General features: G+C 37.0%; 1 protein-coding gene across 2 annotated transcripts in view; it reads right to left on the bottom strand.

Moving 5' to 3' along the window:
* Positions 1-20,804, bottom strand: part of Cubn (cubilin) — a 206,258-nt gene that overhangs the window by 147,566 nt on the left and 37,888 nt on the right. For both annotated transcript variants that reach the window (XM_028764871.1, XM_028764872.1), the window contains exons 18-26: positions 18,422-18,566; positions 17,415-17,593; positions 16,487-16,652; positions 15,818-16,034; positions 12,259-12,389; positions 4,438-4,627; positions 3,304-3,464; positions 2,534-2,715; positions 1,654-1,810 (exon numbers count right to left, since the gene is read on the bottom strand). In XM_028764871.1, coding sequence (XP_028620704.1) covers positions 1,654-1,810; positions 2,534-2,715; positions 3,304-3,464; positions 4,438-4,627; positions 12,259-12,389; positions 15,818-16,034; positions 16,487-16,652; positions 17,415-17,593; positions 18,422-18,566 — 1,528 coding nt within the window. The remainder of the gene's footprint in view (positions 1-1,653; positions 1,811-2,533; positions 2,716-3,303; positions 3,465-4,437; positions 4,628-12,258; positions 12,390-15,817; positions 16,035-16,486; positions 16,653-17,414; positions 17,594-18,421; positions 18,567-20,804) is intronic.

The raw sequence follows: 20,804 nt of genomic DNA, 5'->3' as shown, positions 1-20,804 counted from the left end.
GAACATTTTTTGAAAGATCACGGGTAGCATTTTCTAAAGATGAATTTTCTTTTTTTTCTTTTTTTTTAATTTATTTTTTCTCAAATCATAATTCATTCACACAGGGGTTATAAACACAGAAAGGCAGGATGTGGGGAAGGGAGTGACACTGGAGTGTGGGTGATCAGGGGGAATACAGATATCATCAGAACCGGGTATCGGCTGGGTGAAGGTTCAGGGGACAAGTCACTATGACTCTGCCTATGACTCGCTTGTCCTTATCTAAGTTGGTATTGTCTGCCCAGGCTACCTATTTACAAGGTCTATGACTACTCAGGCCTGTAAATTTTCATAAAAGCTGCCTGTTTACATTAGCTTATAGCTATCTGTTTCAATGTTTTCCCACTGAGACCCAAGACTTGCTGTTAGTATACATGTATGACAGGCCTATTGCTGATTTTAGGCCTATGGCTGATTTTAGACCTTCAGTGGGTAAGCAGGGCTGCTCCTGACATCTCCTCCCTTCTCTAAGTATAGAAGGGCTGTGTGTGTGTGGGCTATGTGTGTGTGTGTGTGTGTGTACACATATACATATATGTATATGTATTCCCCCAGTAGCAGGTCTAAACAACAGAGACAATGTATTCCAAATGTATTCCAAACTCACAGACCTGGCTCTGTCATCTCACAAATCACATTGTTGACGAGTTTTCAATTTCAAATGGCAAGGACTTTTTTTTTGGAGGGAGTTGGATTGGAGGGAACTCATGTTAGCATGAACTCAGGCTAGCATGGAACTCAGGCTAGCATGGAACTAGCTATATAGTTAAGGATGACCTTGAAGTTCAGAACTCCCTGTCTCTACCTCTCAAATACCAGGATGGTGCACACATGCCACCAACCTTAGTTGAATGAAGTGCTGGAGATGGAACTTAGAACTTCATGCTAGGCAAACACTCTGCTAACTGATCATATCCCCAGGCTCTGGTTCTACTTGTAAGGACTGATATTCTCCGTATAAAAACTATTAGAGGGGGAAAAAAATCAAAGGTGAATGGTTTAATAACCTGACAAAAATCAAGGGAAGGAGAGGCAAAGCAATAACAAAATTAAAAGAATGACCACACACTCGAACAGATACATTCAGCACAGAAAGTTAAGAAGCTGCTTGCATATAGAATAATGAGGAAATTCTGAAGAATTCAGCATGCCAAGGGAAGGAGATGGACAAGAAAGGGAACAGACAGACATGTTCTACAGTAGAGGACATAGCTTCTCCATGCACACTTCTCTATTTAATAAAACTCAGGCAGAAGACAGAACCTAAGCTGAGAGGTAACTTTGTTCACTGGACAATGTCTAGTTAAAGGATTGTAACGTGTGGTATGACTGGATTCTGCGTGTCATTAGAGTGTCACATTATCCTGAGCTGAATTTCAGCTGTCTCCACAGAGTAAAAACTACCCTGAGTTTCTTGGTTTACCAGATGCTTTGGTAATATGAGATTGGATTTAATATATGAGCATTTTCCCTTTCAATGACTTTGGAGTTTTCACGTAAGAGTTTAAGTCTAGTTCCAGTGGCTCAAACCACTGGTTAAAGTTATCTGGTTTGTTTCGCTAAGTAAATCTGGAGGTCTGCTGGGGGCTCTGTGCTGCTGGAGTTTGCACTTACTCTGCCGGTATTTGATCTCAAAGCCACGCCCTTGTTGGCCTGCATCTGTCCTCAGCTTCAACAATACGATGTCTTTACTGGAACGGACGGGAGCAGGCGTCGTGTCCCCACACAGTTTATTTATCAGACGGGAGTTGGTACTCGGACCATCAAACACCTTTAATAAGACATTTTGCACACAGTAGAGTCAAGACTATGAATGCAAAGGAATGAGGACAAAATGGTTCTATGCTTTAAAAACAGCTAGTCCTAAATTCTATGAAAGCAATTGTGAACTTGGTCAATACACGGAGATGCTTGACAGTAAGCATGTGATCTAAGACTGTAGTCCGACGGAGACTGAAGGCTGAACATGCAAAAAGAAAGTTCCATAAAATAAAAATTGAGACTATAACTGAAAAATGTTGCTTTTTTTATTCCAAAATGTATAATTTGTAAAATGTCAGCCCATTTTATTTACAGGATCTAGAAGAACGTGGTGAATTGTGGGAACTATGAATAGATATAACTAGATGAATCTAACATCCCTCTAGTTCTCCTCAATAGGTCAGAGCACTGAGTTTTCAAGGCCTATCTAAAATCTTGGACATTGTAGTTAGGATAAAGCACATAACTCCTTGGGATATGTTAAATACATCTTTATAGCTTATGATAAATTGCCTTAAACACTTAATATATCAAGTCACTAGGTACATATCATACTTAGAAGGCTGCCATTTTTACCATCCTACTTTAAGATTTTAGTTTGCTTAAATCTTTTGTGTAAATGCTCCTCTTAAATCTTGCCATTTTTTTTATCTTAAAAATAGTCCTTAAATGCGTTTTATCCACTGAGTAAGTGGGGGGAGCAACAGATGACATAGAGGCACATTGTACATACGGCCAAGTAATCCAGAGAGCAGCTGGGGTGGTGTTCCAGGTGGAAGTCTTCAAATTCCAGCTGGAAAGGGCTGCCATGGCTGGCTTCCAGGCGCCAGTAGCATTCGGAGCTGTGGTAGTAGGGCATTGGGTAGTTGGGTGATGTGAGCACCCCTGTGGGGGTGGTAAGGTTGCCTCCACAGCCTGCAGGGGAACACAGTAGATGAAGCATGGCCTTTTCTTTCTGCAAGATAAACCTCGGCTAAAGCATGTCACTGCTGCTCCGCTGTCCGCTGTATCCGGTGCTGGGGTTGGAGCCCTGGACCTCACACATGCTAAGACCTCTACCCACTGAGCCATGCATCTCAAGCCTGTGGCTTTCAGAGACAAAAACTCACGATGTAGTCCAGTCTTGCCTCTAACTTGGAATCCTCCTGTCTCTGCTTCCTGCTGCTGGGATCATAGGGGCTTACCCTCACAGCACAAACTGTGCTCCACTTTAAAGCATCCCAAAGCAGGAAGTCACCTCAAGCTCTGCTTCACATTGGTGCGCTTTCCTTCTTCTAGTCAAGATGAGTAACTTGAAGTCTCCTGGGGAACTAGAACTTCCCTCTCCCTTCAAAATGTATGCTGCTATGAATCCAAAGATACCCATGATGTTGGGGCTTATTATAAAGAATGAGGAATGATGAAGGAGAACTACAAAAATTGACAGATGGTGACATAACATGACAAATGAAGGAACCGATCAGCTTGGCTTCTCCAGTAAAATGTAAGGTCTTTGTTACTTACCTGTTGATGATGCATCCCAGTAAGCTGAGAAACCCCTCGCTGTGAGTGCAGTATCACTCTTAAACCTTAGCCATAGCTTGTTACTGTGGGAGATGATTCTAGGAGGTAAAACTGAGCCGCAGTAAATCCCAATGAGTGGTGAAGTTTCAAAGCCTCCATCTCTGTGACAGGAACAGACATAAAAATGGACTGGGTTACAATTTGATGACAGAGTACAATAAACACATATGTTTAAAGCACAGGGATACAGATGAGCGGGCCATCACCTCAGCTGCCATCACCTGGGCGCTACTTAAAAAACACAATTTTAAGTCCTCAGGTCTTAGTTCTTTACTGACTAGGATTTGAATGACTTTAGTAAAAAAAAAAAAAAAAAAAGAAAGAAAGAAAGAAAAGAAAAGAAAAAAAAGAAAACAACGATTATTTATGCCTTGTTTGGCATTTTTATGCCATCTGCAGAGATCATGTATCTGAGATTCGCCTTCTTAAGGCATCTGGCATATAGATCAAAGAATACAGAATATAGAAACTATAGTTATTGACTATATAAATCAATATTTTAGAGAGAAATCTTACATATTTCTTACTGATTTTTGAAGCTATCAAATGTAGTATGATATATTTGTTATGTTTGGGACAACTGTAGAAATAATTATTCTCCTCAGAAGTTTTGGGGATTTTAAATCTAAAGGCATCTTTTAAAGGGATGATTTATTAAATGGTAAAGCCAAATGTTTATTTTTTTAAATTGGGTATTTTATTTACATTTCAGATGTTATCCCCTTTCCCCATTTCCCCTCCCACCCAGGAACCCCCTATTTTATCCCCCTCCTCCTGCTTCTATGACGATGTGCCCCCACTCACTCGCCCACTCTCCCCTCCCCACAGGCACTGCACTTACATGCACACAGCCACACCCACATACAAGCATATCAACGGAATTTAAATCAAGAAGTAAAACAACCATCAGATCTTATACAATTTCTCTTTTTCTTCTATATCATGTTTAAAATGACACATTTTATAATATGGAACATGTAAGGTAGTTTTACAAAACATTCCATGCTTCCATTAATCTTTTCTGAGAAGATTTTTAAATCAAAATAATGGTTATAATGAAATAAAAGCACACACCTGATTTCCACAAAATCTACACACTTTGGCCCAAAATAGTCCTCCAAGGCAAAGTCTGTGAAATGTAATGCAATCTGTCGGTTGAGCCCCACAGTGATCCTATAGATGCAGTTCTGGTTATGGGGGTAATTATTAGGGAAGTTCGGGGAGGAGAGCCTCCCAAAATCATCTGTATACTCATATAAACACACTGTGAAAAGAAACAGAGAGAAAAATGGAAAGCATTATACATTGCATGTGTCCAGTAAATATACAACGCATTAGTTCGTGTCCCTGAACTTGAATTTCAGGAGTAATTTTTAATATTCAAAGATTGATTTCATTTTGAAACAATGTTTTTAAAATTTCCTAGGCAATCAAATGCTAACATTTTAACAATGAGAAAGACATAGTTACATGTATTTTGATAGAATGACAGTTTGAGTCCTAGAAGTGTTACAATTTTTCTAATTCATGTAAATTCCCATAAACATTATAATTGGGTTAATCTACACAGATACCAGGAGACTTAGAAATAATTCATTTCTGTATGTCTCTTCATAACTTCCCTTTATAAACATATGCATTCATGAGAAGTGACCAGGTCACACAGGAGAAATGGGAGCTCAGAGCTAGGTGAGGCCATGCACACCCACAGTTGAAGATACCTTCTATGAAAGCCTGTCTTGAATATCGACAGGCTACTTGAGCAAGCCACGCCATCTCCCAATATCAGTTCCCTCTTTTCTATGATGGAGATAGTTACTGACCTTGTGTGTTGTTTGATGCAACTAAAGTATCTGCCTCAACATACATATATATGTAGCAATAATCCCCAATATATTATTTCAAATAGAATAGGCCTAAGAGAAGTATAATTGTGAGAAGTAAGTTTAACGATTCTCATGAGATGATTAGCAGTCAACCTGGAATGCTGCATTTAATTAAACACTAACTGCTCCAGTTCGTTTAAACTTTGCCTATTCAGTCTCTTCAGACTCTGTTGAATAACCAACCCATCACTCTGTTATGCCCTTACAATCTGAGATGTTTGACAAAGAAAGTCTGGCTTAACTGTGATATACATCTAGCTTCAATTTTCATCCAATAATGACCTAAATCTGGGGCCTTGGAGTAGCAGAATCCCCAACTAAAGGCTATAGAGAATGAGCTATTACGTATATTTTATTGCAAGTGAGGATGTGCAGTTACATTTCCTCAATTGCCGCCATATACTCATCCACAATTCAATCATCATTGGTATTGGGAACATAAAGACACATATAAAATGTAACAGGCTCTACTATCTCCTCCATGTGTCCCATGGAGTAACAAATAGTTATCAAATATTTGAGTTTACTTTACAAACCAAGGCTTTACTGTATTGAGGAAGCTCACAGTACTTGTTCACTCAAAGAGAAGTCAAGAAAGGAGGAAGTGAATGATGGTAAAAGAGAAGAAGAAAGGATGGTGAGGGAAGAAAGGTGAGAGGGAGCAAGAATGGGAAAGGGAAGAGGTTTATCTAAAATGTTTCATTCTCCATTATGAATATTACTGGATAAAATTTATGAGGATAAATTAGAATAGTCACCTAAATAAGCTACAAAAAGAAAAGTAAACAGGACTTGAGGGCCATCTGTTGTGAGGACTGCTATTTGAATCTGGCTTGGTGGGCATACCCTGGCCCCCAGCTGTGTGCGCACTCTTCCCTAAGTGGCACTTGTATTCTGAGGAACTCCTCATGCAATTTAATACAAAGGATCACCACTCTATAGTCGAAGATTAGACTAGCTGCATGCCCTTCCCTCTTGAACAAGTTCTCACTGGAAACAAATTAAACAAACTAACAAACAGAAATACAGTTAGAAAAAAACACAAGTGAGAACTGAAATCAAGTAAAATGGAACAGAAATAGAGAATGATATTAAAAAATATTCCCATTGTTTAAAAATTAAAATTGATAGTTTTTTAGCATAAGTGATCAAATGAAGAAGAGTATGAATTGTTATTTTAAGAGTAAAGGAGGAAGAATCACTATAGAATCTCCAGTCAGTAAAAGAACAGTACAGATAAACTTGACAAATGTGTTCCCAGCTACCATCTGCCAGTCAACTCAAATGAAAATAATAACACCTTCCATGGCCACAATCAGTCAAAGAAATTCAACCTGTCATTAATTCCTTTCTACAAAGAAAACTCCTGGCGATAGTCAAGCAAATTAAGGAAATCTTAAAACTATCCAGAGTTAGGAAATAAAAACAGATGACTCTATCTAGCTGATTTAATAAGACCAAATATTATTGTTATGCTGAAACAAGACAAACTTGCAACAAAAACACTACAGATAAACATTTCTCATAAATACAGATAAAACACCTGACATCAAACTTAAGCATACAGTTCCAGAGAATGTGAAGATGGTACTATAGCAAGCAGTGCTCACACTGGGAGTATCAGATTGTTTGATGTCGGGAAATCAACCAAAGTAACCTTCCATATTAACTGGATTTTAAAAAAACAACAACAGTCTTCTGATTAAATTATTTGAAAAAATCAACATCCATCCTAGATTAAGACTCTCAATAAACAGGACTAAAACAAAAGTCTATGAAATCTCATCATTGTTCTTAAAGAATTGATTAAATGCTTGTTTGCCAAAATGAAGAATGAGAATATGCCCAGTCCTACTCACTGTAATAATAAAGAAGGAGAAAGGAAGAACAGTACAAAAGAGTAATTCATAGTTGGGACCATTTATGTAAATTGTGTATCCAAAAAAAATGTTGGCACTAATAAGTGAGTTTTAAAACTCTACATAATACATGATTAATATCTGGAAAATCTGGCTAGGGTGCATACATTGGCCAAACTGCATCGTAATGCACACAACAGCACACAACAGCACAAGGCACATGCTGATCTTAGTGAAAATGTAAAAATGAACACTCAGAGCTCTGAAGTAGTGTTCATAGAAGTAGAGAAAGTATGACTAGACCTCAGGTTAGAATATGCTCACGGAGTGGAAGACAGTTTGAGATGTCCTGAGATCCCAACTTGATCTATGAATTCAATAGGATTTCAGTCAATTTTTTTAAATCATTAAAAAAAAACCAAAAGGCAGTTTCTATATGTGTACAGCAATGTAAAGGATCTAACATCACTAGAAGAAAAGTTTTGAAATGCAAATGCCATTGCAAAAATCTCCCTGAAGCCAATATTATATAAGATACTGTCCTTTTACTATAAGGCCCAATATGGATATCATGGGATAGATACAGTAGGGATTCCAGAAGCACCCACATAATACACATGGACAATTGTCAGCAATGTGTTCAAGGAAAATTCATTATGTGTGAGTAGGTAGAGTTGGGGGAGATGAGTTTAAGACCCAGCCTGGCACAGCTAAACATAACTTTCCTAAATGAACAGACTTGGAAACTTAGACCACCATACCAGGAAATCAAGATGAATTTTAGACTTAAAAGTTCAAACTATAAAACTTCTAGAAGACACACAGAGGGATGTTCTCATAATTTTGACAAGCAAACACTTTCTATATAGAAAACAGAAGCCCATTAACCATAAAATGAAGGAAAAAGACATGAATGTACAATCTGATCAAGAATACACTTGCATTTCAGACACACACACACAGAGACACACACACGGATACACACAAAGGTTAATAGACACCCAAGAAAAGACAATAAACAAACTGTCAAAAATAAACTCTGTAGACCAATACAAAAAAATCACAAACTACATTTTTCTAAAAATGATCATGTTTTTCTGCCTGATTAAGCACTTTCATAAAACCTTTTACACCATAGCATTAATGGTGGCCAAAGTGGAAATTGGGAAGCATTGGTAGTCCTTCAACCCACAAAGCCATGACAATATCAGGTCCATGAGATTAAGGCACAAGAAGAGGGTAGATAAGTACTGTGGACAGGAATCCATTATACAGGGAGGTGTGGTTTCCAAAATCATGTAAAAGACTTGGTTTCTGAGTGAATACATATCACCTCAGATTCTCTAGATCACTGCTTCTCCACCTTCCTGATGCTGAGACCCTTTAATACAGTCCCTCATGTTGTGGTTACCCCCAGCCATAAAATTATTTTGTTGCTACTTCACAATGGTAATTTTGTTACTGTTATGAATTTTAATTTAAATGTAATGTAAATATCTGTGTTTTCTGATGGTTTTAGGTGATGTCTGAGAAAGAATTGTTCAACCATACACATGCATGTATACACACACACATGCACACACACACACTCTCACACAACCCGGAAGAGAATCAATGGATTATTTGTGCACTCAAACATTAAAAAAAATATTTACTGGAGGAAATAATTTTAGAGATTAATAGATTTGCTATAAAAAACTCACAAAATATTTGAACATGTAATATCAGAAATTTGAGACAGAAGTATACAAGCAAGGGAGGCCTAAAACATGCCCAAGGTGTTCCAAGCCAGTATCAAGCTGTTACTCAGCAGACTGACTCTCTCTGGTCTTAGTTCAATCTACAGTGGATAGGCCCTGCAATTGTGAGTGTGATATTTCTTCATTATCTTTTATAACAGTTCTTAAATAAACTATAAAGACAAAATTCAATTAGATCTGCTTGAATTGTTCAGTGAAAGTACACCACAGACTTTAATCAGGATTTCTAATTGAACCATGGAACCTGAACTTACAACCAGGGTATCTGAGATAATCTTTTCTTTCTGAAGATGTTTTAAAAATGTCCATTCTAATCTGAGAGCGTTGTTCTTACCACACTGAGATATAAGAATAGAAACAGAATGTTCTCTGTCCATTTCTTTGAAATGAATCCCATGTGACCCTCTTAGTTATCACTTCCTAACTTCATGCTTTCCTGTTCTGGGCTCATTCCAAGGTGACTGATAAGAACACACACTGCAGTGTAAGAGGGAAGGAGAGGCTGGGAAATCCCAGTGAATTCATCTTTTTATATGTATATTTGCTCATAAGATTGTGCTTTGGACCATGCTAGCTACTTCTCTGGATAACTGTGAAGCTCTTCTCTTTGTAAAACATAAGAAACATTCGTGATAGTTCCGTTGTAGCCCAGAAGAGACTGGCAACAGAAATCAGCAGTACAGTGAAGCCTGTTTGCTTAGTTTGGCTCTTAAACTAGCCAGCTATTTATTCTTGGGAAGACAGATTCAACATTCTAGACTGATATTGCCTCCATTCAAAGATTAATTGGGATAGACTACTTTATACTTTCTAGATACTCCATGAAAATAAAATTCAATCATGCTTACTGAGATTTTTAGACAGATTTCATGAAGAGATGCCTAACTTTGTATGGTACCTCTGATATTTTGTACTCTATTTTTCTTTTTCACACTCATGTTTTTAATGAATAGTCTTGAGTGAATCAGAAATTAATTTGAAGAATAATGGAGTAGTTGTTATCTAGATATTATTTAATCTGAAAGTTTTAAGTACATTTCTTCTCTCATTTATACTTGTAGTTACTAGTTCTATATGAAATCAGTGAATAAGTGATAGCTGTTAATAGAATATCAAATTATAATTTAAATTGTGATGTATAACAATTATATTATCTGAATATGCAGATATCTTCTACTTAATGCTAGTAAACGTTGAAAGTCATAATCAGTGGTAAGGCGTTCTTACGAGATTCTACCCAACATCATTCCTTTTGCTTGTCTTCTGTTTTCTCTATCTCCTTGGGAACATTTGGATGAGAACAGCAGCTGAATGCTTATGGAGGGAGTCAGAGTATGAATAAGAAGCCAATCTCCTTACTCCCAAACACATATTTAAGGGCTGACATCACAGACGTATTGCAGGAACTACAGCTAGAAGCGTAACAGGATTCAAATCAGGATAATTTGACTCTTATTAAATGAAAACGGGCCAGAGTTAGAGGAAACTTCCATGGGCTGTGCTAAGAAACTAGACCTCAGCAGTCCAAAGCATCATTATTACTCCAAAAATAACTTCTGGAACAATGAAATAGCGTGCAGGCCAATGATTACCTGTCCTCTCGTGCTTTTATCTGACATGATTTCAGTCCACAGAAATTATCCAGAAGATGCTAGCTGAAAAGAGAGTTCTCACCTCTGCCTTTCCAGTCGCCATCTCACTTCACCTAAGCTTCTGGGAATATTAGCCAACTGCCTGACCACCACCTCTATTCCGGTCTCCTGAGCCAGCTGTACTCTGAGACATACTACAGGACCAGATTCAACAACCCATGCAATTCAGCCACCCATATGGCTTTCTGGGTCTCATCATCTGATTGCTATTTCAAATGACAGGACTGTGTTAACCAATCCTATGAGTTCATCTAAAAATGGCAGACACATAGTGAGCAGTCAAGCAGTGAAAAGAATGTTCTCCCTTGTCTGTGATTTCAGCTCTGTCTAGACCAAGCAGGGGCTGGAATCATGACTAACACACATGGAAGCAGGGTAGTCTTTGCAGTAGTTCTTTCAGGGTCTTCTTTTTGAGGCCTTGGGGTTTTTTCCCCACATTTGCTCCCTTCCCTTTATTCTTCTGTGTTAGAAGTGTTTGGGAGGAATTGAACCCAGTCATGCATGCCAAGCACATGTGGGAGTTGAGCACGTCCCATTCCCTACTCTCTGTATCAGTTTTCCTTCCTGTCTACTGGTCCTATTGCTTTGATGAGTTTTCTGTGAATCTTATCTTTCTGAATAATTTCATTAAATTTCAAATTTATCCTCCTTGTTCTGTATTAATGGCTCCCAGCTGTCTCTTCCCTTCATACTACCTCCTAAACTAGTATAGTGTTAACACAATCATTTCAGTCATTACAGAACTATGTTTATTTTGTATACTAAGGCAGAGATTGTCATGATATTTTCAGGAGGTACTGCCTGAATTACATGTTATTTAAGAAACAACCAGTTTATTCATGCAGCAAATTAAAATTATGTTCATAGAAGATTAGAACCAGAAAACATTTCAAAGATCATCAAATCTAATCTCTTAATTACACAGATGAGAAAATTGTACCCCCACAGAGTTCAACTGACTTACTCCAAATCTAATATTTGGTGTGGTTTGGGGCCAAATATATGAGGGAGATGAAACTACAGAGGTATGGAAAATTGTGCACACACTGTAATTTCCTGAGACATCCACTTTGGTCTTTGGCTGTTAACCACTTGAATAAGGCTCAGTGAAAATGTCAATTACACAGCACAACACACCATACTTTAAATCCTTGGGATTTAACTCTACATGTGCTTGGGATAGATAATGGGGTATCTGCTAAAGTAAGTTCTACCAATGATCAGTGTATATATTTCTCTTGCACTTTGGATTTTTAAAGCCATTTAAAACACAGCCTTCCAGAACACAGAAGCTGAACTACTTTTGCCTGGATTAAAGTATAGTGACTAAACTTCCTAGAGGAGAAATAAGTGAAAAAATGGCTAGGGATTTTGAGTAAGAAAATTTTTCTTTATTTATGATGGAAATAAAGGCTTTAGAAGATAAATATCTCAAAGATTCTCTGAACACAAGACTCTCAGGAGGAATATGCCCAGGCTCAGAAAAATTCCCCAAGCTGTGTAACGCTTGGCAAGTAGGAGTACTGGCTGTGGATGTGCACTGAATGCTACTTTTCTGTATCAAACTTCTTCTAACTATGATATAGAAATTAAGTCCCAGGATCCCTAAAATGGCACACAGTTCAGCTAACAGAATTACCCTATTTTTAATACAGTGGATGTTGTCTTATACTCTATTCCAAGTAAGTATTTGTGTGTTTTAGATATTAGATCTCTTTTCCAATAGAGAAAATGTTACCTGCTGATGCATCAATTGCTTCATAATTTATGGAAAAGCCTTCATGGGCAAGAGCAGAGTCAGACACGAATATCAGCTTTATTGAATGAGAAGTGCTGGTAAGGGAAGGCGGGATGGATTTTCCACAATATCTGTTCCAAATGAAGAAAGAAGAGAAACACAGATTTTTAAACATTTAGTAGATTTGAATTAATATTCCAAACAATAGGCTATATAAAGATGATAATAGTAAAGGTGATAATAATAAAGATGATAATAATAAAGATGATAATAGGTTGTTATCTATTTCACATCAACCTTGAAACCAAGCATATGTCAGTAGCAACAAAAACACACTGGAAGAGTTGTGTGTCACACTGAATGCCTTAACATACATGAAAAATGTAATGAGACCAGGAAACAGGGTCTTCAGTCACCTGCTGATAGTGTGTTGAGAAACTTTTTCATAGACTTAGATTAAAGGAATTATATTCCTTTACTATATTCACTACTCTATTAAAGCACCCAAAACTCATCCAGCACAGTGTTAGACAGCCCTATCAGTCAGGTGCATTGTGACTTTGGACATATGGCTTAATTGCTCTGAGTCATTTTCTCTGTAGACTTCATATCACTCTGAATGTGTGGATCAGTCAGGTAGGACACTGTAGCTAAGCACTGAGAACAGTGCCTGGAGGGTGATCTCTGTGTGAGTTGTCTGGTGTCTTTAAACGGCTCACACAACTCACTTATGAAGAGGTAAGAGTGTGATCAGGAAACCATGTCACTATTCCTCCAGAACAAAGGACGCTTTACTCAGAAATCTATTCTAGTAATCCCCCAAACACAGCTACAGTACATGACATGATGCCATGGTGTTTTATCTGGAGAAACACCTGTAGAAAGAAGAGCTAAAAAATGGAAATCTAGAGACAATGCATGCTTGGCAAATAATATGGAACCAAAAATAAGCTAAAATGTTGAATATGAGAAATAGGAAAATTAAATAAGTTTTGTGTAGAATAATGTTTTAATTATGACAGAGATTTACCATCTTAATATGACTGAAGGCAGATAGATTAAATAACTGTCCTCACATGATATTGCACCCTAAATTGGGACGTGATCATTAAAGCTTATTCCCCTCATCAAAAATTGCATTTTGTCGTGTTTACAAAATATCACTTAAAAAAATAATAATAAGAAGAAAGTTTTAGATAAAAGACTAAGATAAGAAGAAAAAGAAGGAGAGGAGCAATAAGAACAGAAGGACAGAATTTAGAGACTGACTTAAAATGATAATGTTTACGAAGTTAATAGATGAGAAGAAAGGAAAATACAAGAAAAACTTTAAAAAGAAGCAATAGGGAAGGCTGGAGAGACGGCTCAGCAGTTATGTACACTAGCTGATCTTCTGGAAGATATGGGTTCAAGTCCCAGCATAGAGGTTAGTAACTATCTACAACTCGAGGCCCAGGGGATCAGATTCTGTCCTCTGTGGGCACCATGCATGTGACATAGAGACATACATATGGCCAATAAACTGGTACACAATAAAGAAACAAATATTTAAAAGTTTAAAATTTAAATATTTAAAAAGCAATCAGAGAAACTCTAAACTCTACTTTCAACACAAGCATAATAATAGAGGTCGGGTTCACTTTGTACTCAAATGTCTGAAATCCTAAGGAAAATACATAAGTGCCTCTCAAGATACTGAATATCAGATGAAGAAGGAAAACCTCAAGGACATGAAATAAATTAATTAAAAGGGAAACTGGAAAGGACTAACTTGGGTTCAAGTAACTTAACACCATTCCAGGACAAAGTCCAAATATATTTTTATAAGAATGCAAAATGGCTGGTGTCCAAAACATAAAATTAAAAATTCTGAACAGTCTATCAAATATTATCAAGTATAAAAAGAAAGAGAGTGCAACTCATAATGAGAGAGAATAATCAACTAAAACATAACAAGTAATTATATAATCACTGAATGAATAAAGATATTAAAATAATTATAACTATCACATAGATCTAGACGGTATGGGAAAATGGAAAAATTGATGCATAGAGGTACATACTATATTCAGTCATGTTGTACTAAATGATGGGAAGCCCAAACATACATATGCAAAAAATTGAGATTAAAAAAGTCAATTCAAATTGTTTAAGTGTGAGAAACGAAGTGACTAGATCAGAGGAACACAGAGCAAACACTTTATCAAATTGTTCTAGACAAGGATTTCTATAGCTAGAGCCTCAAAAGCACAGGCAAGCTAAGACAGACAGGTAAGATTCTAGCAATCTACAAATCTTCTCCATAGCTGAGAACACAGCAGAATGGAGACACAGCCCATGGAAGGAGAATTAATGGCAAACTACATATATTGGAGAAGCAGTTAATACCTAAGAAATATGAAGACTTTTAGAAATCACTTAGTAATATAAACGGGAAGTAAATACTCTGATCAAAAAGCCCTGAATAGGGCAATTATCACAAACAAGGCTTTGAGATGAGTCATGAATCTTAGAGAAAGTGGTGTTATTTATACACTAACAAGAAGATGCAAAATCAAGAGCACAATGATCTACTATTGCTGTCTTAGTCACTGTTCTATTGCTGTGAAGAGACTCCATGATCAACGCAACTCTGATAAAAGAAAGCATTTAATTGAGGTCTTCTTCACAGCTTCAGATGGCTAGTCCATTATCAACATGGAAGGAAGCAGACAATAGGGCACTAGAGTACTAGCTTAGAGCTTTACAGCTTCATCACCAGCTAGCTTGCTGAGTAACACTGGGGCTGGAGTGGGCTTTGAGAACCTCAATGCTGACTCCTAGTGACATCTCTCTTCCAACAAGACCACACCTCCCAATCCTTCTCTACAACTCCACTAACTGAGGATCAAACATTTAAACATATGAGCCAATGGAACGATTCTCATTCACCACCACAATCTAACCTCATTATGACTATTGTTTTTATTGACTTTTATATGATATATATGATATATGATATATGATATATTATATATATATATATGTATGTGTGTGTGTGTGTGTGTGTGTGTGTGTGTGTGTGTGTTAAATAAGCCAGGTACAGAAGCAGAAGTGCCACATGATCTCACTGATAGATGATTCTAAAATTGTAGACAACATAATGAATGATGTTATCAGCACCTAGAATTATTGGGGGAGGAGTAGAGAAGGAAAGATGTTGGTAAAAGACAGGCAATTCAAGTTAAAAAGGAGAAGAAATTCTGAGTCTATTACAAAGCAAGGTGACTATAGTTAATGTCATATTGTTCATTTAAAAAATATATACAAGGTGGATATTTTGTGTTACTGCCTGTGAAATGGTGAATCATGTGTTCATCAGTAGGGCCGACCTTACTATTATATGCACTTTACTTCAAAATATAATGGTATATAAGGTCAAAATACGTTCCTAATTTATAATATAAAATAAACTAGATATAAAATGATTTAAGTGCATTATTGCCTCTGTTCATTTATGTACAAAAATCTAAATAGTATGCTTCAAAGTTCAGCATTAAAAAACAAAACATTCTCTCACCTCCCAAGAGATGTCTGAGCAACAGTGTCATAAACTTCCAGGTAGTCATTTGTGCAGTTGTAATGAAACTCCAGGTAAAATGAACTGAATACCAAACGAATCAGTTGGTCATGTTGGACTAATATATGCCAGGTACAATTTACACCGCTTGGGTAGACATTTGGATGACCAGGACTTTTGATGATTCCTGTAGATCCTGTGAGAACTTCTCCACATTCTGTGTAATAATTAGTAATGATAAAACCATAGTCATCATCACAACAGTTAATAAATGAGCTACATGAATCCCCAAATAAAAACAATAATCATCATCACAACAACAGTTAATGTTAATCTGCATGGGTCCCAAAATAAAATGTGCTTATCATTAATTAAAAGTGCAAATGAGAAAATGCTGCTCTTACATGCAACTTATGATGACTTAGTTTTTTTCTTTCAATAATAGGTACGTGATAACTATTAAGTATTTGATGAATATAGTCCTTGTTTTAAGTGTACATTATAATTTTTCACAGAACAATTGATTTTATATAATTTACTTATTGTAAGGAACTTGTACTTTCAGAGGTGGGGGTTGAACCCAGAGTCTTACACACATAAAACATCCCTGTACAACTGTCTATTTATTCTGATAGCAGCATAAAAGGAGAGAGAGAAACCTTCTCCTACCTAATCTCTCACTGCTGAACTTAGCCGTGAAGCCACGATTTTCCATAGAAGAGCTTTTCACAAATGTAACATAAAGAACATTGTACACAGATGTTATAAATGAAGGTATGTTCGTGCTACAAAACTTCTCATTTCCAGGAGATCCCAAGACAGAGCTGGGACCAATCTAAGGAAAAATAGATATAGTCAAGTTAATTTTTGTTAAATATCCATTTGGAAAATTGCTGCCCGTGGTGAAGCTCTTGGAAGTCTGTAACTGTGGAAGAAGTGCAGAATCAATCTCCTTTGGGTCCATGAGAAGAACAAGGTTTATCTCTTGCTTTCCATTTGAGGTACACTTTCTGCTTGTATCACAGCCCTAGTGAGAGTTCCCAGTACAATGCTGAGCAGAAGTGTGGAGATGACAAGGCTGTCAACCAACCAGCCACTGAGGCAAAGCATTTGGTATCTCTATCACTGTGTATGACATCTCCATGGCTTTGGTGCCTCTTATCAAAGTAAGAGAGTTCTTTCCACAATTCTTGGTTTTTGGTTTTTTTTTAAGACTTTTTATTATAAGATGCAAGTAGATTCTGTCACATGCTTTTTTGTGCATTCTACTATATCCTTTACTTTATTGATAATATTCTATTTTGTACTATAATGTTCACTGATTTTTAGAATATAATCATCTACATACATTAGTATAAATTCCCTTTCAAGATTATATATATATATATATATATATATATATATATATATATATATGTGTGTGTGTGTGTGTGTGTGTGTGTGTGTGTGTGTGTGTATACCTGATTCCATTAAGTAGTATTCTGTTAGGAAATTTTATGTCTATATTTATGAGATTTTGATCTGCACAAACAATGGACCTTTTCACATAAATGTATATAGTGCCTTTAGTGATAATGTAGTGATATTCTACTCTTACCTCAATGTAATCTGTATCACAGGAGGAAGAACTTCCAATCTGAAAGTCGGTGAAGTTAAGAAGAACAACTTCTCTTTGGGGTTGGGAGATGACCCACCTACAGGTTCTTCGTCCGGGATATGCATTAGGATAGAAAGGTGAGCGAATGACTCCTTCTCCTCTTAACTCACCCCCACAAGCTGTAAATAGAAAAATGACAACCATATTTGCTCAGAAATAAAGAATTCATGACCTCAATTTCATTACAAATCTGTCTAAAAAACACAAGAATGTGATACTTTTATGGGAATATTTTTCCTGCCATTCAAGAACATATAATAACTCAAATAAATTAAAATTAAAATGTTAGAAAAATGTAGAATTTGACATTTAAAAAACAAGTAGGGAGGGATGGTTAGGGGGCTAGGGAGAAGGCTGAGTAGTTAAAAGCCCAGGCTGCTCTTCTAGGGGATCTAGGTTTGATTCCCAGCATTGGTAAATGAGCTCACAACTAGCTGTATATCCAGTCTCAAGGGACCAGACAGTTCATTTGGCCTCTGAGAGCATGGCACACATGTGCTGTGTCCAGACATTCATGTATGCAAAAAGACCATTTGCATAACATAATAAAGCAATTTTAAAAATAGTTATGGATAAGAAGATGATTGATGATTCAGTAAATAAAGTGTTTGTTGCATATGCATGAATTCTGTTCTCCAGCATTTGTGAAGCTGAGTACAATAGGGTGTGTCTGGAATCCCAGCCCTGGGTGTCAGGGATGAAAGCACAAAAGTAGATGGCTCCCTAAAGCTCAGTGGCCAGCAAATCCAGCTGAATTGTATAGCTCAATGTTCAGTGAGGGACTATGTCTCAATAAGGTGGAAATGAAATGAGGAAGAGATTCAACACCAACATTCTGGCCTCTATCAGCACACCGCATACACACATGCATACACGCACAGACACACATACAGAGAGACACACAGAGATACATACAGACACACATACAGAAGCAGAAGTTGCCTTACCAACTTGATAGTCAGCTCTGAAGCTAGCCTTCTGGACTGAAGCGTCTACTCTCAATCTGATCCAGACATTATTAGAAACTGATCTAATGGGGAACAGGGTTTCATTGCCACAGATCTTTCGAAGTAAGCTGTCATGGTCTCCAACCTAAGCAGAAAATTAAAAGAGGATTTGTAATGATAATCAGCAAGTCACTTTGGTAGATGTGGTAGTTTCTGGAGACTAGTCAATAGCACATCCGAAACAAATACAAGCTTAATTTAGTAGTATCTATACTACATTTAGAAGTAGTCAGTGGGTTACTTTTAATACAAACAACTGGTATCAAATATTGATAACAGTCTCAAGTCAATACAGCCTGTAACTACATAATTCTTAAAATATCTTAATTTCCATAATATCAAAGGGGCCATAAATCTGGAACTGCCAACACTTTCCCCAATCAACAAAAAACAAGAATATAGCATATCAAAAAATGAAAGTTCAACTGAATTTGCAACCCAAGGAATAAACTCTATTCATTACCAAAAACATTTTTTAAAAGATAAGAAGGCCAGAGAGGAAGGAAGAAGAGGTGGAGGAGAAAGAGGAGGAGGAAGAAGAAGAAGAGGAAGAGGAGGAGAAGGAGGAAGAAGAGAAGGAGAGAGAGAATCAATGCTAAAATCTTAGAATAAAAACATTAAAAGAAAAAAGTAAAAAGCTAAGATTTAAACCTTATTATTAAAATAGAAAGTAAAATCAGAAATGCACTGAAGAACAGATTTTTAAAGGAGGGTTGGGAATGGGCAAACCAAAGGCAAATTTTAGACAAATCTAATAAGAAAAGAAAAAAATATGCCTCCTAAGTATACAAAATAAAAAACTATAAACAAGTCACAAATCCAGTCTAAGGAACATGCAATTAATTAAATGTAATCCTATATACAGTTGTTTGTCTATGTATTTGATGCTCAAGATAGATTATTTTAATAAAATTATACAAATCAGTAAAAGGATCTAAGGAAGAGAATAGGAATGACTGCCCCATGGATAAAACAGAGCATCACTGCATCCCCTGAAAGGGAAGCACTGTGAGAGAATGATGTGTATTTGCTAAGTCTTCTGCACTTTTAAGAAAGAGATGATTCCCCATGTATAAACCCTCAAGCACAGCACAATTCTCTATTATCAAATCCCAAACCATGAGTCAGTTCCACATACGAATATAGATACAGAATCCTAAACAAAGTTCTAGAAAAATAAATGCACAGACTATTGCTAGCCTTATACACCAAACAACATGACAGCTCCTCAAGGGCTAAACCATCTGTTGGATTAAAACACATTGAACTGGTAAGGGGGCTCGATGGGTACAGGCACTTGATGATAACCTGAGTTTGATCCCACACTGACATGGTAGAAGGAGAAAACTGATTTCTATATGTTGCTCTCTGTTTTCCACATGTCTGCGATAGTACAACTTCCACCACCAACATGAACAAATAAATAAATACATGTATAAATATTAAAGCAAGACTAGGGAAGTGAGAAGAGAAATAAACTATTTTAATACAGTCCACTGGTTTAAGGCAACAGTCCACATCTTTTAGTGCAGTGGCCATGAACTGTGTCAGTGGGCCTTGTCATGTCCCCATTTGTCACCAGCCTGCTGCCTTAATAATCTTAACAAGTTACTTCATCTAAGCCTAGCTAGTGAGATGGAAAGGAGTATGTGAGACGGCAGTGAAATTTCCCAAGATTTCTGGTAATAAAATATTGACTTAAGAGGAACTCTTGATATTTCTGACATTTTTAAAGGTGAAACACTGGAGACTCTTTCCACAGTTGAGAATTGTTCAAAGAGTATACATGAGACTCTAGCTCCATAAAATTATCCTAGAGGATAGAGTAGCCTCGATATTAATCTACTCTCAATAAGCATTATCAAAGTATTAGTAAGTAACCAGCCCAGTGTTGATGAGCCTCATGGGACAGTCAGTGCTCACAGGAACTTGAGACAGGCACAGACACTCTCTGGAGTCATGAAAGAGTGATGACTATGCAGGCCTTGGCCCTGTTGCTTAAGACTACAGCTCAGTGGGTACCACAATTAGGCATCTGGGAAACTGTGAGGACTTTATTTTTGTTTTTGTTTGTTTTTTCTATTATTCTGAGGTTGGTGGGGCATGACTAGCATAGAACAGTTAAGAATCACACTACTAGCAGGCAGTGGTGATACATGCCTTTAATCCCAGCCCTTGGGAGGCAGAAGCAGGAGGATCTCCAGCTTTGAGGCCAGCCTGGTCTATATAAAATGAGTTCCACCACCGCCAGGGCTACACAGGAAAACCCTGTCTTCAAAGAAAGAAAGAAAGAAAGAAAGAAAGAAAGAAAGAAAGAAAGAAA

The sequence above is a fragment of the Grammomys surdaster genome, unplaced genomic scaffold (genome assembly GCF_004785775.1).
Source record: "Grammomys surdaster isolate TR1022 unplaced genomic scaffold, NIH_TR_1.0 146, whole genome shotgun sequence".
Taxonomy (NCBI): domain Eukaryota; kingdom Metazoa; phylum Chordata; class Mammalia; order Rodentia; family Muridae; genus Grammomys; species Grammomys surdaster.
This window is presented reverse-complemented; position numbering and strand designations above follow the sequence as displayed.